General features: G+C 38.8%; 1 protein-coding gene across 1 annotated transcript in view; it reads right to left on the minus strand.

Moving 5' to 3' along the window:
* KIFAP3 (kinesin associated protein 3) overlaps positions 1 to 15,567 on the minus strand; it is a gene marked incomplete in the record, with an annotated part of 1,467,647 nt that overhangs the window by 1,311,864 nt on the left and 140,216 nt on the right. The window contains 1 exon segment of the mRNA XM_044085270.1: positions 3,698 to 3,756. Within this exon segment, the coding sequence (XP_043941205.1) occupies positions 3,698 to 3,756 (59 nt within the window).

The following is a 15,567-nucleotide window of genomic DNA, read 5'->3' on the forward strand; positions in this document are numbered from 1 at the left end:
CAAGGTATTAGGGAAAGCAGCGGGCTAGATTGACCAGTTTTTGCGCTAGGACTATCATGGGTTGTTAAACTAAAGGCTGTGGATGATAGGTGTGGTAACACTGCTCACTGAGCAAATACGTTGCCTTTAGTGCAACAGAGAAGCTTGTGAGAGTTCCATTGACAGTTGTCTATTGGAAAACTGTATTTCAACGCATTTGCATCTATATAGGACATTACTACCCCGTTGAGCGATGCGCAGTGACAAGCAAACGCGGGGCTTAAATACAGGCAAAATTAAACAGTTTTATGCTACTCTGCCAATAGAAAAGTACACAATGAACCTTCCTTCAGCAATCCCCAGCTCATACAAGGCTGGATCCGCACTTTTTTGCCACAAGGGTGCAGGAAAGCATTTCTTAATCTCAGATGGCTGTTTAGTGCTCGAGTATAACAAAAATAGGCTAGATTCAGCAAGTCTGAATCTATACTATGCTGTCTAGGCTGAAATACAGTTGAAAACAACTGCAGAAAATATGCAGCCACAACAGTAAAAAAGCAGAAAAAATGCAGTGGTCAGATACAATGCAATTTAAAAATTGCAACAGACACACAAAAGATATTTATTTTCTTGATGCAGAAATCTCAAGTGTTTTCCCAACCTAAACAGACCAGGCTACCTCCCAGTGCACTAGATGGAAAATCCACTGAGCTCTTGATGAAAAACAAGTGGTTGCTAGAGTGTAAGAATACACTACTTTATAAAAAAAAAATGACCAAGCACAAGAATCTGTCTAGGTACAACCACAAGTGCCGAGAAAAAAAAAAACAGAGAAACTAGTGGTCTTAAAACTTCGTTGATGACCTCAGTCACAATAATTTCCAAAAATCATGAAACCCCGGTAGTGTTCTAAAGTAACAAGCCTTTATTCATCACAGACATGAGATCCTTAGCACCAAAAACAAAATATTTCTGATTTTTTGTTACTGAGGATCTCTTGTCTGTGACAAATAAAGGCGTGTTACTTTGGAACACCACCTGGGTTTCATGATTTTTAGAAATTATTGTGACGGACCTCATCAACCAAGTTTTAAGACCACTAGTTTCTCTGTTTTTTTTATTAATAAACTACTTTATCCAAGAGCTAGCTATAAAATGAACTGAAAGCAAAGTAAATCAGTAAAACAGACAATGAGAAGCAAAGTGCACTTTTTCAAAACATGCACAAAGAAATTCAAATAAATAATTCAACATTATCAACAGCAGTGTAGAAAGAAAGGAGCTTATTAAACTCAATTTACAGTAGAGGTGGGGAGCTTAAAATCACCAAAACAGAGGATGGGTGGGAAACACTAGCAGGGAATCACCAGCATTGTTTTAGTTTATGCAGGTTTGAAATATTTTCAGCAAAAGACAAAGGGCCAGAAATTCAGTGTGTATTTAAGTATCACTCAAGAAACAATTAACCAATGGGGAAAAAAAACAAGTGAAATGTGCAGCATAGATAACATAAGTGTCTGCCTCACACACAGAACAAAAATAACAGGCCAAGCAGCTTTGTTAAAACAGAAACAGTAATTTTGAATGACATGACACTGTGCCACATTGCTATTAGATTGTGAAAGAGCTTACTTTATGTATAATTATATTTTTACTGAACGGTCTGTAATTACAGTCCATTCCACATCATTTATGTATTTTAACATTTTATGAGAAGTTTCATAAACACACACACACACACACACACACACACACACACACACACACACACACACACACACACACACACACACACGTATGCATAAAAACTAATACTTTGTTGTGTGTGCACACCCTTAAACTAATTCTTCATTGAAGCACCTTTTGATTTAATTACAGCATTCAGTCTTCTTGGGTACACACCTGCCATCAATTAAAGAGACTCTGATTAACCCCCAAAAAGTTCACCTGTCCTAGTAGGATTTTCCTGACATTTACTCAGTTTCCTGTTACAGCAAAAGCCAAGGTTCGCAGAGAGCCTACAAAGCATCAAAGGGATCTTATTGTTGAAAGGTATCAGTCAGGAGAAGGGTACAAAAACATTTCCATAGCATTGGATATACCATGGAACACAGTGAAAACAGTGATCAAAAAGTGGAGAAAATATGGAACAGTGATGCTGCAAAGAACTGGACGTCCCTCCAAAATTGATGAAAAGACTAGATGAAAACTGGTCAGGGAGGCTGCCAAGAGACCTACACAGCAACACTGAAGGAGCTGCAGGAATTTCTGGAAAGTACTGGTTGTGTACTACATGTGACAACAATCTCCCGTATTCTCCATATGTTTGGATTATGGGGTATGGTTGCAAGACGGAAGCCCTTTCTTACACAGAAAAGCATCCAGGCCCAGCTAAAATTTGCAAAACAATACAATCAAGTCTCCCAAAAGCATGTGGGAAAATGTGTTATGGCCTGATGAGATCAAGGTTGAACTTTTTGGCCATAATTCCAAAAGGTAAGTTTGGTGCAAAAACAACACTTCGCATCACCAAAAGAATACCATCCTCACGGTGAGGCATGGTGGTGGTGGTGGCAGTATCATGCTTTGGGGTTGCTTTTCTTCAGATGGAACTGGGGCTTTAGTCAAGATGGAGGGAATTATGAACAGTTCCAAATACCAGTTACTTTTGCCCCAAAACCTTCAGGCACCTGCTAGAAAGCTGAAGACGAAGAGGAATTTCACCTTTCAACATGAAAATGACCCCAGGCATACATCAAAATCAACAAAAGAATGGCTTCACCAGAAGAAAATTAAAGTTTTGGAATGGCCCAGCCAGAGCAAAGACCTAAATCCAATAGAAAATCTGTATGTTGACCTGAAGAGGGCTGTGCACAAGAGATGCTCTCGCAATCTGACAGATTTGGAGTGCTTTTGCAAGGAAGAGTGGGCAAGTCAAGATGTGCCATGCTGATAAACTCCTACCCAAGAAGGCTGGATGCTGTAACTAAATCAAAAGGTGCTTCAACAAAGTATTAGTTTAAGGTTGTGCACACTTATGAAACCAGTGTAATGTACGTTTTTTATTTTTTATATTTTTCCCCCAACAGATTAGTTTGTTTTTCAACTGAATTGCACAGGTTATAGGTCACATTAAAGGTGGAAAAAGTTTTTGAAATGATTTACTGGGGTCTCATTTTTTGATATCACAAAAATCTGGCATTTTAACAGGGGTGTGTACACCTTTTAGATCCACTGTATCTGTGTGTGTGTGTGTGTGTGTGTGTGTGTGTGTGTGTGTGTGTGTGTGTGTGTGTGTGTGTGTGTGTATATACACACACACACACACACACACACACACACACACACACACACACACACACACACACACACACACACACACTGATGCACGTCTAAAAGCTTTGACCAATCTTCTGTCCATGAATGGCCAATCTGCTCATCAAACAAGCAAATAAACATGGAACACATTACAGACCTCATTTGTAAAATGATACACACACATTTGTTCGGGGTCTTCAGCTGTGGCAGGCACTGATATCCATTACGTTAACAAACTTTTTCATTGACTTTATATTCCCTTAACTACAACTGTGTCTGAGCCTTAAACACACAATACAAGCAGCACAAACTGGGTGAAAACTGCATAAATAAAGAAATGAAGAAGACAAACTAACAGGGCACTCTGCTCTGTACTAAAAGGTTGCACATTACTTCTTACCTCCATGCCTTCAAAGGGAGGTGGGTCCTTTGGTTTACTCACTTTCTTCTCTTTCTTTTCTAGAATGAAAACAATCAAGTTCAATATAAAGGCAGAGGAAGAAATGATTTAGAGCAAAGCTACAGTGATGGCACGAGTGTCTCGGACATTCAGCTCTTAGACAGGCAGTACATTTGCTTTGTTCCATCCCTTTCATCAGAAGAATCTGCGCAAGACACAGTGCAACAGTAAACAAAGCTGAACTCTACATATGAGCATTTACCAAATCTCTTCAGTCACTGCTACAAATTCTTAAAGTTTTAATCCATATAACCTACGAGTTTCAGACTAGTGAAACACACAATATTCATGGTTCCTGTTTATAAAGTTAAGAGAAAATGGGCAGGAGTGCTTTGCACTGCTTCTTAATATTCCATTGGAAAAAAGCATGACTACAGTTTAAACCACAATATATATTTGTGTTGCACAGTCTTTGACAGCAGATTTTAGAGTCAAGCGGAGGAGAAATGTTCTATTACCCTGAAACAGTACATCTGACCTTTACTGCTGCTTTGCTGCCTAGAGCATGCTGAAAGCATTAACGAAGGACCAGGTGGTTGCCTTACATACTTCTGAAAGGGCATCCATCTATACTGTCAGATGCTGGTTTAGATGAACAGCTCTGCATCTCTGAATGGCTCTTTGCCAGCCTTTTCAAAGCAATTGTTTTATCTGCTAATGCCACAGTTAAGTAGGAAGATAGCTGAAAGGTCAGCCAGTCCATTTCTGCCCACCACATGTTAAAATTCGGTTTTCAATTAATATTTAATCTGCAGAATTTCCCCTCAGTTACATTAGTCAAACAATGTACATTCTCACTATTTTTTGTGTGTGTTTTTCTGAAGTTGTACAGACAGTGCAGATAGCTGCATGGAATAAACTGAAATATTTAGGTTCACTGAAAGGAGAGGATTTAGGAACTACTGCAGCCTGAATGGCATAGAAGGAAACAAAAAAGCTGCTAGCAGTCTATATAAATGTGCTGGGTGAAGAAGTTAGAATAGATGAAGCAAGGCTCATTTAATCAACACTATATTTATGGACATACAGTATTAAAAAGTATTAAATTTATTTATTTAACATTTGTTAACTGGGAAATTCACTCTTGGAACGAAGCCAATCTTCAGTGAAGGCCTGGGGAGAAACACTCCAGATGCATGTCTCTGTAATGTGTAACCCACATGAACACAGGGAGGACATGCAGACTCCGCACAGAAGGCACTCCAGCCAAGAATCGAACCAGAGAACCTCATGCTGCGAGGCAATAATGCTACCGCTGCATCACTGTGCCATCCATACTATTAAAATACTAAGGATGAGACATAAGCATGCCTGCTATGGTTTATTGCAAGGTTGGCTTTGACAGGCTAGGGAGGAAGTATTTTCCTCTCTTGAGAAACCGCATCCTTCATCTTACAATGAAACTGGAAGGGAAAGGTGGGGAAGCCTATTATCTTCCTGCTGTGTCTATAGTCAGAGATTCAAATTAAATCTGTCTGGATTTTCTTGTCTTTTATTAAATGGTTTCACAGTTTCACCAGTAAAGTGAAGTACCACACATGATGTAGTAAGGGGAGGTGCAGCCAGGGTGAATTTTTGTGAGAAGTGAGACACCATACTGTTACCATCAAAGGGCAACCATACTGACAGTTGTTTGCATGGCTGGCCTTGTACCGGAAAATATACTGAACTGTATGCTTCATTTTATGGATACTGCTGTTCGGACACTTATTTTATTTTTATTTATTTAACATGTTTACTGGGAAAGTCCAACTTGGAAAGAAGCCAATTATCAGTGAAGGCCCGGGAGAAACACTCCAGGTGCATGTCTTTGTAACGTGGAAGGAAACGGAAGTTGTTGTTTGTCTTTCGGCTTTTCCCGGTTAGAGGTCGCCAAAGCAGAACTCTGGTCCACTAATGATTGGCAGCTGGTTTTTATGGTGTCGAGTTGCCAGCCCGACGCCCAACCTTCAACAAAGGCATACCCATTCAACCCGGAGAAAACCCACACGAACACAGGGAGGACATGCAGACTCCTCACAGAAGGCACTCCAGCCAAGAATCAAAATGGAGAACCTCTTGCTGTCAAGAGACAACGCTACCACTGCACCACTGTGCCATCCATATCCCTTGTTGGTTGTGACTAGGGGAAACACCTTTATGAAAACAAGCTATATACAAAAAAAAAAAAAAGAGGTAAGCGAAAAGTCGGAGTTAAATGAAAAAGCACATTGTTAACTTGGAATGTTAATATGTTGGCCAAGCTGCAAAATAAAAAGTACACATTTGCATATCTGAAAGGGTTACAGCCACAGATAGTGTCAATGCAAAAAACATACTTGGAGAATGAACAGCATTCTGCAACTGTTACAGGTTACTGATTGTGGGGAAGCAGCCTTTCCTCTGAGAGGAATGGACAAAGGAGTTGTGCTATTTGTTTGAGATGCCCACTAATATTCAAGAATACGACTGTAGATGTAAATGGCTGTTATACAGGAGTGACAATGCTGACACTTATTAGCATCAAAGTCCTTCTAGAAGAAGCAATATAAATTTAGAACTATTATGAATGAAAAAAATTGCTTTTCAGGAATGTATTATTAATATGGGTGATTATAATGTGGTTACAGCTACACAGAAAGTGAGAGGGATTCAAGAATGAAATGTTTCTAGACTGGGGAAGTACGAGGAAGAGGCTTGCAAAGAAAACAATAGGTTAAACATCAGTATCTAACAAATTAAAAAAATAATCTGACCCATAAACTTATGTCTGGGAAGCCTAGTACATGGTCATGAAGATAAAATATACCACAAAAGAAAACATGCACCCATTTGGTTACAGAGATTAAGGTTCATTTTCCATCTCTTTGGATCATGTCTTAAACATTAATTTGGGTATATTCTCTGCTCTGAATAAGCATGGAAGATTTACATATATTACTAAAAAACAGGCATTTAAAAAATGGTGTCACGTGCCCACTGAAACAAATATATTAATGAGAGAGTGGAATCAATACACACCCTTATGGGACTGAAATTTAAAAGCAGACTTAGGAAAGAAACTAAAGAAAACATGATTTTGCAGCAAGTCATGGAAGTTGGATAAGGATTTGGAGCAGTTACAGCATAGACTGACTTGCAGTGGAAGATTATCTTTTTCAGCAGTCAGATAGGAAGAGACATCTGGACAAGGAAGAGTATTAATAAACATGATTTCTATGACAATCTCTAAAACACAAGTATTTTATAATCAGATGGGTTGCTAGACAACATGTGTAGAGACTGTGTGCAATTTTGTAGTTGATGGGTGGGTGCTTGTTGAGAAGGAATACAGAATTGGGGAAAATAGAGTGATGGGGGAGAGGAGTGTGGTAGTATGTTGCAATGCTGAATATGCTTAATATAACTGTGAGAGTAGGCCGGAAAGTAGCATATTATACTTAAGTTAGGTGAAGTTAGAGTTAGCTGGATGGAAGCTATATGCTATTTTTGTTGGAGTAGGTTGGGAGATGAGTCTACAAGTTGATGAGTTATGTCAATTGGATGCTTCAGTGAAATTTGGTTGACTGTTTTACTGCAGGGGTGAGTAAAAGAATGTTATAGCTTTAGATGAAGTGGGGGTAGGGTAGAATGAAGTGAACTCAGGTGCAGAGTGTGTGAATGGAGCAGTAGAGAAGGTGGCACAGTTGCTGTGAGTGAACAAAAACTACCTGTAAGCCTGAATGTTATATGGGAACAAGCAATAACATTGCTTTGAACTACGGACGGGAAAGAAGAGATTTAACTGTATTTTGATTAAGCGATCTACAAAGGTATGCAAAATAGGCAATAGACTAAGGTAGTTAAGAAAACGAAAGTTTGGAAAAACGAGAAGAAACTTTTTTTCTTAACTACATTTAAAGCTCAAGAGTAGAAGCGGTCTGTTCATTATTTACTTATTTTATTTATTTGACATTTGTTAACTGGGTTAGTCTAACTGAGCAAGAAGCCCTTTTGCAGCAGTGGCCCGAGAAGAAAAGCTCCAAAACATAAACAAGACATACACAAAACATATACAACTACAGCTATTAGTAACAATAAGGCACAGACTTCTTAAATGGTTTCATATACACACATTGTAGGGATGCAGTTAACAATTGACAAGTTAAAATATGAAATGTAATTAACATAATTCACAGTTTTTGATATTTAGGTAGATCATCTGCAGGAAGAAAGAAAAGAAATAGAGGTATAGTTATAACATAGTAGTAACAGAGACAAAAATGAGGAAGAGAAGATGAGGAGGAATAGGTCAGGTTGGAGTGAGGCAGGGACAAGACCATGTTTTGAACATGTAATCTTTTAGCATTTTTTTTTAAACAAACTACAAGTGGTAACTCTTAGGTCTGGGGGAAGTTTATTCTAGATGTTAACAACTGAATGATTATACAGAAGTTTCCCAGTTTGGTTCATGGGCTTACAAACTTCCAGGAGATGTTGGTCTACACTGCGGAAACGTTTGGAATGTAGGGAGAGATTAGGGTAGACAGGGCAGGGCAGAGAGCAGGATTAGCTAGAACAGAGTGAGTGAGGTACAGTTGAGGAAGTACAAGTTGCTTTTGAGTTTCTGGCCAATGAAGATTTTGTAGGGCAGTGCAGTGGTGAGAGCAGTAAGGAAGATTTACAGCAAATCTAGCAATTTTATTGTAGGTGGATTCAGGTTTGGCCATGAGGTTGGTTTGTAGGCTAGTGAGAATAGGTGCAGCGTAAAAGAGAGTAGGCAGTAGAAAAGCTTGTGCCAGAGAATGTTTTGTGTCCTTAGGTATGTTTTATTCCTATATAATAGGCTTTGTTTTGGTGCGTTTTTATGATGGCCTGTAGAATATGGATGTCAAACTTAAGTTGGTCATCAATAACACCAAAGAGCTTAGTATGAGTTTCAACTGAGATAAAAGTGCTGTTAAGAGATGTGACTGCAAAGGAGTTTTTATAATGTTGTAGATTTTAGAGAGGAAGAGAAGTTTTATTTTTTAGGATAAAGCAAGTTCGTTGCTAGTTAGTCATTTTTCAACAGACAGAAGTGAGACTTGGGTAAGGGTTAGAAGGTGGGGGAGATCATCGGAAGAGGATAGGATAGTGGAATCATCAGCGTACTGGATAAGAGAGGAGTGGGGGCATGCTGTGTGAAGATTTATAAAAATGTTAAAGAGGAGGAGCCCTGGTGTTGACCCTTGGGGATACGCCAGTATGAACAGGAGGGAAAGGAGAGGAGACCAATAAATATCAGACAGACTGGAGTCTTATCAGAGAGGTAGCTGGTGGACCAGAGTACAGTAGATTGAGAGAGACTGAGGTCTTTTAGTTAGACAGAATCAGACTATGGGGGACAGTGTTGGAAGCATTGGGTAAATCAAGAAAGACGCTAGAGACTAGTTTGTTTCATCACAAGCTTTGGCAATGGTCTGTGTGAAAGTTATGAGAGTGGTGGCGGTGCTATGATGGGGACGAAAACCATGTTGTGTACGTATTAGGTGATTTTCCTGCAAAAGGTGCTCAAGGATTTGTTTATGTATACATTTTTCCATTATTCTGGAAAGAGGGGGATAAGATAGCAATGGGACGATAGTTGGAGGGGCCTTTAGAGTTTCCTCCTTTATGGAAAGGAATATAAAATTTCTTCTATATTTTGGGCACAAGTGTTTTTGAGGACAGATCACTTGATAAGTATGGAGATGGGGTAGGCAATGGCATTAGCAGCAATTTTGAAAAACTGAGGGGGTAAGTTGTCAGCAGAAGGAGAGCATCACTTAAGTTTAGAGAGGAGTGATCTGATGTATGCAGTAGGGGCGAGTTTCAGAGAGAAGGTTGAGGTAGGGATGGGATCACTAGAAGAAAAATTTGTATTTTTGTTTTTAGTAAGAATTTTAATAGAGTTGATGAAGAAAGTGTTTAGAAGAGTAGCAGTATCAAGGTCAAAGCTATTTGGACAAGGACTAGGTGCAGAAGGCTTACCCGGATAGAGAAGCTTATCAATATTGTTCCAAAATAATCTGGGGTTAGAGTGAGGATTATTTAGTGGTTTGTGATGGTACTGTCTTTTATCATTGTCTGTGTTTTTAGTATGGTTCCTGAGTTCTCTATAATTTTGAGGATGGGTTGGGAGATTAGTTTTTTTTCCAGACTTTCCAGGCTCTCTCTCTATGTAGCACAAGGTTACAACTTGGTTGTGATAGCCAAGGTGAAAAGTTAGATTTTGGTCTAATTTTTCTGATGGGGGCCAAACAGTTTATAGTATTAAGGAAGAGTTCACTGAATTTGGAGATGGCCTCATCAACAGAAAGGTTATATACGAAGGACCATTTGAAAAAGAGTAAAAAGTATATTGTTGAAGGTAGCAGGACCAAAGTTGGAGAGTTTGCGACAGTCTGTAAAATGGTGGAGCCTATGGAGTCGAGGAGAATGTTTATGGACGAGGGTGGGAAGATGGTCACCAAGAGAATCAGGAAGAGTACAGGGATTGTGATAAAGGTTTGGGTTGGAAGTGAGAACCTAATCAAGAACTGTGTCATTGTTGGTATGTTTATTATATCAAGTGGGAGAAGACATGAGTTGAGAGAGGCAATAGACTTTAATGCAACTATAGGGAGAGGAGGAGTTTATAGTCCAGATGATATTAACATCACCCAAGATAATGGTCTCATAGGTGATGTTATCAGAGATCCAGGAGAGAAATTGCTCTATGATAGGAATGTTATTTCCAGGGGAGATGTAGATGGCAGTAATAGCGAGATTTTTGTGACTGTCAAGCTTACAATTAACTATAAGAATTTCAGCAGGGTGAAAATTAGGAGGGGTGTGAGAAGAGGGTAAAGTGAGAGTTGTTCGGAGTATTGAATGGCTACCAAAACATAGTAAGTTAACATGGAAAAATATCTTAGAGATTGCTAGAGACTAATAGGTGAAGTACTTGGGTCTCATTTTCTAAGTAGTGAGTGGAAGGAGTTTAACATTGTGGAAATTTGCTGTGCAATCAGAGAATAGTGATGGAGCAATGGAGTAGTTGACAGAGGTTTGAACATCAGTGTGGAGCTAGGAGAAGGTAGGTGATAGCATAGTTGTGGTCAAACGGCCATGAAAAGAGGTACAGAATGTTTGAATACATAAGGAGGAGAAGAAAAGCAGAGTGAGAACATGTTTGAAAGGGGATGGAAAGTAGTCCAGAGATTGAGGGGGCAAAAGAGAAATAAGACACTGGGAGGCAAGAAATGTAGAAGGGGAAAGGAAATAAAATGGTGCAAGAGGGGAATGCTAGCTGGAATTAAAGAGGAGAGAGACAGTTGGAGTTTTGTGTGTAGATATAGGCTAGGTAGGGGACACTGTAGAACTGACAAGACTTGACTGGGAGTAGGTGGAGGGTGGAGTTAGTGAGATGGGGTGTGGTTAATTAGGGTAAAGTATAAAGGAAATAATAGTGGGGTGGGTGGAAATGGGGGTAGGGTAGAGGAGCGGAGTGAGCCCTGAGTGGAGCAAAGGAGAATGGAGTGGGCTTGCACCAGTCCTTGGTGTGACTATCAGCCACTTTAAACACAACTTGGAAGACAGAACAGTAAAAACTAGATCAGGTAAGCTAAGAGTGCTTAACTCTTACCACTGAAAGGTTATTTAATATATGTTTTTTAAGTTTCATAACAGAGAGTCTGGTCCTAAAAGAGCGACGAATGTGTTTGTTCATTAGTTACTGAAAACTTCAGGGCATGGAAAGGTAAGAAGCAAATCAACACAGAACTGCCTACATGGACAAAGAAGGAGCGTCACAAAAGCAATAGCTGGAAAGAGAAATTAAAGCACAGGTTGCAGGCAAGAGTAGGGCGCAGCTCATTAATTAGAGGGAAGGGGAGGAGAAAGATTAAGGTGCAGTGGGGGCTATTTTTTATTCTAGTTAAAATAGCCAAAAAGCAGACTAATAAGCATTGTCCAAGCAGAGAAGACAAATTAAACATGGTATCATTTTCAACAGAGCATGACTTGGATAATAGAGCAAACAAGTAAATTTCCCTTACATTGAATAAAAGGCAAGTCTGTATGCATTTATAGGGCTGGATGCAGTACTTATTCTGCTGTAGTCTTTGGGGTGGTGGGTTCAGTCCACTGTAAATCAATTGTAGCATGGAGTAAAACAATAATACCTAAAAGAACCAATGCTTTACAACACAGCTCTGCAATTTAAGATAAATTACACATTAATCAAAATTTATGACAAAATAGAAAATTATACCACAACTGACTGGAAAAATGGAAGTTATCAGAGAAGTATACTAAAGGACCTTTGTGCATGAAAGAAATACTTGCCTCATATAAAAAGCAATTACTGGTATACACAAAACATTTTCTAAATGACAGGCACTGCTAAGTAAGAGTAAAACTGGTATCCCATTGGACCGGAAGATTGAGTTATTGGAAAATGAAACTGCCGATTCAAGATGTCACGTGGATTTCTTGGGAGTAAACAGTTCAGATATTATAATTCCAAGACACTTAAACTTAGAATATTACGGAATACAACTAAAAAAGCTGGGTTTAGCAGTGCTCAGACACTCTGAAGGCTATACAACTTTTATTGAAAACTAGTGGAGAAATATCATTATTTAAAAGGTTAGTAAGTAAGGCACATAAAGCACTGACTAAATCAGGAGAAAAAAATAAGGCAGATGAGCCAAAGCAAGAGTGGAAGAATAATCTATTAGTTTGACCATAAAACAATGGGAAATTACACTCTGGATACCACAACATACTAACACTGAGTCACTTTATTTAAAAAATTTTGCTTGGAAATGGCATCACAAGTAAATACACAACATTTATCAAAAAGTGTAACCAAGTGTAGAAGTAGCATATTGATGATATGAAAAGGGGGTTGTGGGCACATGGAAGCATATATTTTGTTCCTGTTCTAGTATAAATTATTTTAACAAGTGTTGCAGTTCATATTAAATTGTGAAATACAGATTACGAAGCAAATAATGTTACTTGGGGGTGATAACATTTTGCAGTGTAGTAAACTAGAAAGAAATAATAACTTTATTCATGTTAACAGTAATGAAAGACATAAAAAAAATGAAAATTGAAGTAAAGGTACGTATCCTGTAGTAAGGCTAAGATTAAACAGCAGCCTTATGTGTGGGTTTAGTTCCTCTTGGGAGTTCATGTAGCACACAGCCCGGGACACCATCCGGTCCCATTGATGCTGTGTTTTTAGCTTTAGAGAGGGCGGCTCTCACCTGGGCATCTGAGATGTTAGGGAGGCTACACTCTGCTGGGATAGTTATTTCTCCTTTTGGGGGGGAGGGGGAGGAGAAATTTGCACTGAACCTGTCTGCCAGAATGTTGGCAATGTCAGTGGGTTCAGTGTATTTTGTGTCATTTTGGACTAACTCAGAGCATATCTGGGAGTTTCCACCCAGGTTTCTAACATAGCTAAAGAAGGCCTTGTGATTGTCTTTTGTGTCTTTTGCGATTTTTCTCTCAAAGTTGGCCTTAGATGATTTTATGAGGTAGATTAACAGAATGCAATGGACTGAAGGTCTGTAATAACTGTTTTTGTATGTGAATCACTTCAAAAATCAAGTATCTTTTTTGAAATGTACAGTTATATGACTAAATAAGAAATTATTAAGAATATCCCAGTTAAGTTAATATAGTGTTATTTGTTCCCATGTTTTAGCATTATTTTCTGTAGACAATTTATCGAACATCATAGATGAAATACAAAAATGAAGATGTGGAGTGAGAAGTCAAAGGATCTTAAGAAGAAGTGTGAGAGTACTAAATGCACTGAAAAGAGAAACATCATGGATGAACACTGGACTGAAACAGGATAATTTTTTTTCTGTAAGTAGCTGACTACAGTTCTGTGAAGTTGTTTACGGACTGTATACCTGATGTTGAATAAAAAAGTTTCATTTAAAAATACAGTCAGTTCAGCAACCCTAAAAACAATCACCTGTTTCATAAAAGTTTTAATGTTCTACAAACATTTGCTTAACATGAAGCAAAGTTCAAAAGATCTAATAAAGGTAACAAATGAATTTGAAGTTATAACCTATGGGCAAAAAATAGTTATGTACTTACCATAATGTTCCATCTGGGTTGTCTAATTTCATTTTTTCCTCACATCTGTGTCCAGATCTGAAAGCTTGGATCTGACTAGGTCATTGCAACACCTCATGGCAACCAAAAAAACTGTCTAGCTCCCTACCCTACCCATAAGGCTTCTCTCATAATCACTTTACACCTTGTTTGCATATAATTATAGAGAAGAAAAAAAACAGGAAATTACCTCAACTATGGGTAAGACCATTTCTGGCTTTCACAATAGCCAATGAACAAATTTAGGTCAACTCGCTCATCCAGAACCCAAAGCAGGGAGAGGGGGATGGTGGGTGGGGGGTTGTGAGGAAAAAATGAAAATTGACAACATAGATATAACGTTATGGTAAGTACATAACTATTTTATCTGATTATGTCAATTTTCATTTTATCCTTACAAATGGAACAGAGTCCCCAACTACCCTTTTCCTGGGTGGCCCTACAGAAGGACATTCTTCAGAACCATTGAACCAAAGGAGACCCTACCCCTAGAAATCAAATCTAGCTTGTAATGAGTAATGAAGGTATGGGGGTAGCCCAGGTTGCTGCTGTGCAAATTTCATCCATAGATACTCTAGACTGAAAAACTGAAGAGATGGTCACTGCTCTAGTGGAATGAGCTCAAGCTTGTTTTGGCAGCTCTAAACCTGGACTCTCATAAATATACGATATGCAGTCCATAATCTATTTAGCTAGAGTCACCTTGGTCATTGGAAGGCCCAATCTATTTTCCAAGTAGGAAACAAATAACTGAATTTGTTTTCTTATGTCCTTTGTTCTATGAAGGTAAAAATGTAGTTGTCTATGAACATCTACCAAATGTAACATATATTCACCTTTGTTGGTGAAGTTTGGGAAGAAAACTGGCAGATTAATGGATTGGTTAATGGTATTTTCTGAAACTATCTTTGGTAAGAAATCGGGGTTAGTACGTAAAGTGACCCTGTCCTTGTGAAAGGTCAAACATGGTGGTTGAGATGACAAGGCTTGAATCTCAGAAATCTTCCTTGCCGATGTACTGGCTACCAAGAAAATGGTTTTCCAAGACAGAAACTTAAGTTGACAGGTAGCCGCTGGTTCAGATGGAGGCTGTACAATATTCTGTAATATCAATTTAAGTCCCACGGTGGTGAAGGATCTTTATAAGGGGGCTTTAGTAACAGAGTTCCTCTCAAGAAAGCTTTGCATACCTTATGTGAGGCGAAGGGGATCCATCAAAACCAATGTGAAAGTTGGAAAGCGTGGCTAGCTGCACTATTGGGAGGGTGGCCTAATGGTTAAGGTGTTTGTCTTACAAATACAAGGTACAGGGTTTGAATCTCACAGGGGATAATTGGCTAGGCTTAAAATGGCTCACAAGGGCAGTTAGCCTAGTACTAACCTATTAACCTATATTAACCTATTATCGTATAATAAGCTGTGAAAATAGCTGTGCTAAAAACTCTAGAATTGTGTGAATAGGAGCTAAAAAAGGATCTACATCATTTTGTTGAGACCAATGTACAAATTTCCTCCACTTTCTGTTAAACAACCTTCAAGTGGATGGCCTATGGGAAGATAGTAGGATATGGCACACTGGTGAAGAGAGCATAGGCTGTCTGGCTATCACCGGAATTGGAGAAACCAAGCTGTCAGCTTGAGACTCTGTATGTTCAGATGAGGCATTCCTTTCGGATGTGAAAGGAGGTCTGGAACTGGATCCAGAT

Source organism: Protopterus annectens, chromosome 10.part0 (genome assembly GCF_019279795.1).
Source record: "Protopterus annectens isolate FY-2018-M chromosome 10.part0, PAN1.0, whole genome shotgun sequence".
In the NCBI taxonomy this organism is placed as follows: domain Eukaryota; kingdom Metazoa; phylum Chordata; order Ceratodontiformes; family Protopteridae; genus Protopterus; species Protopterus annectens.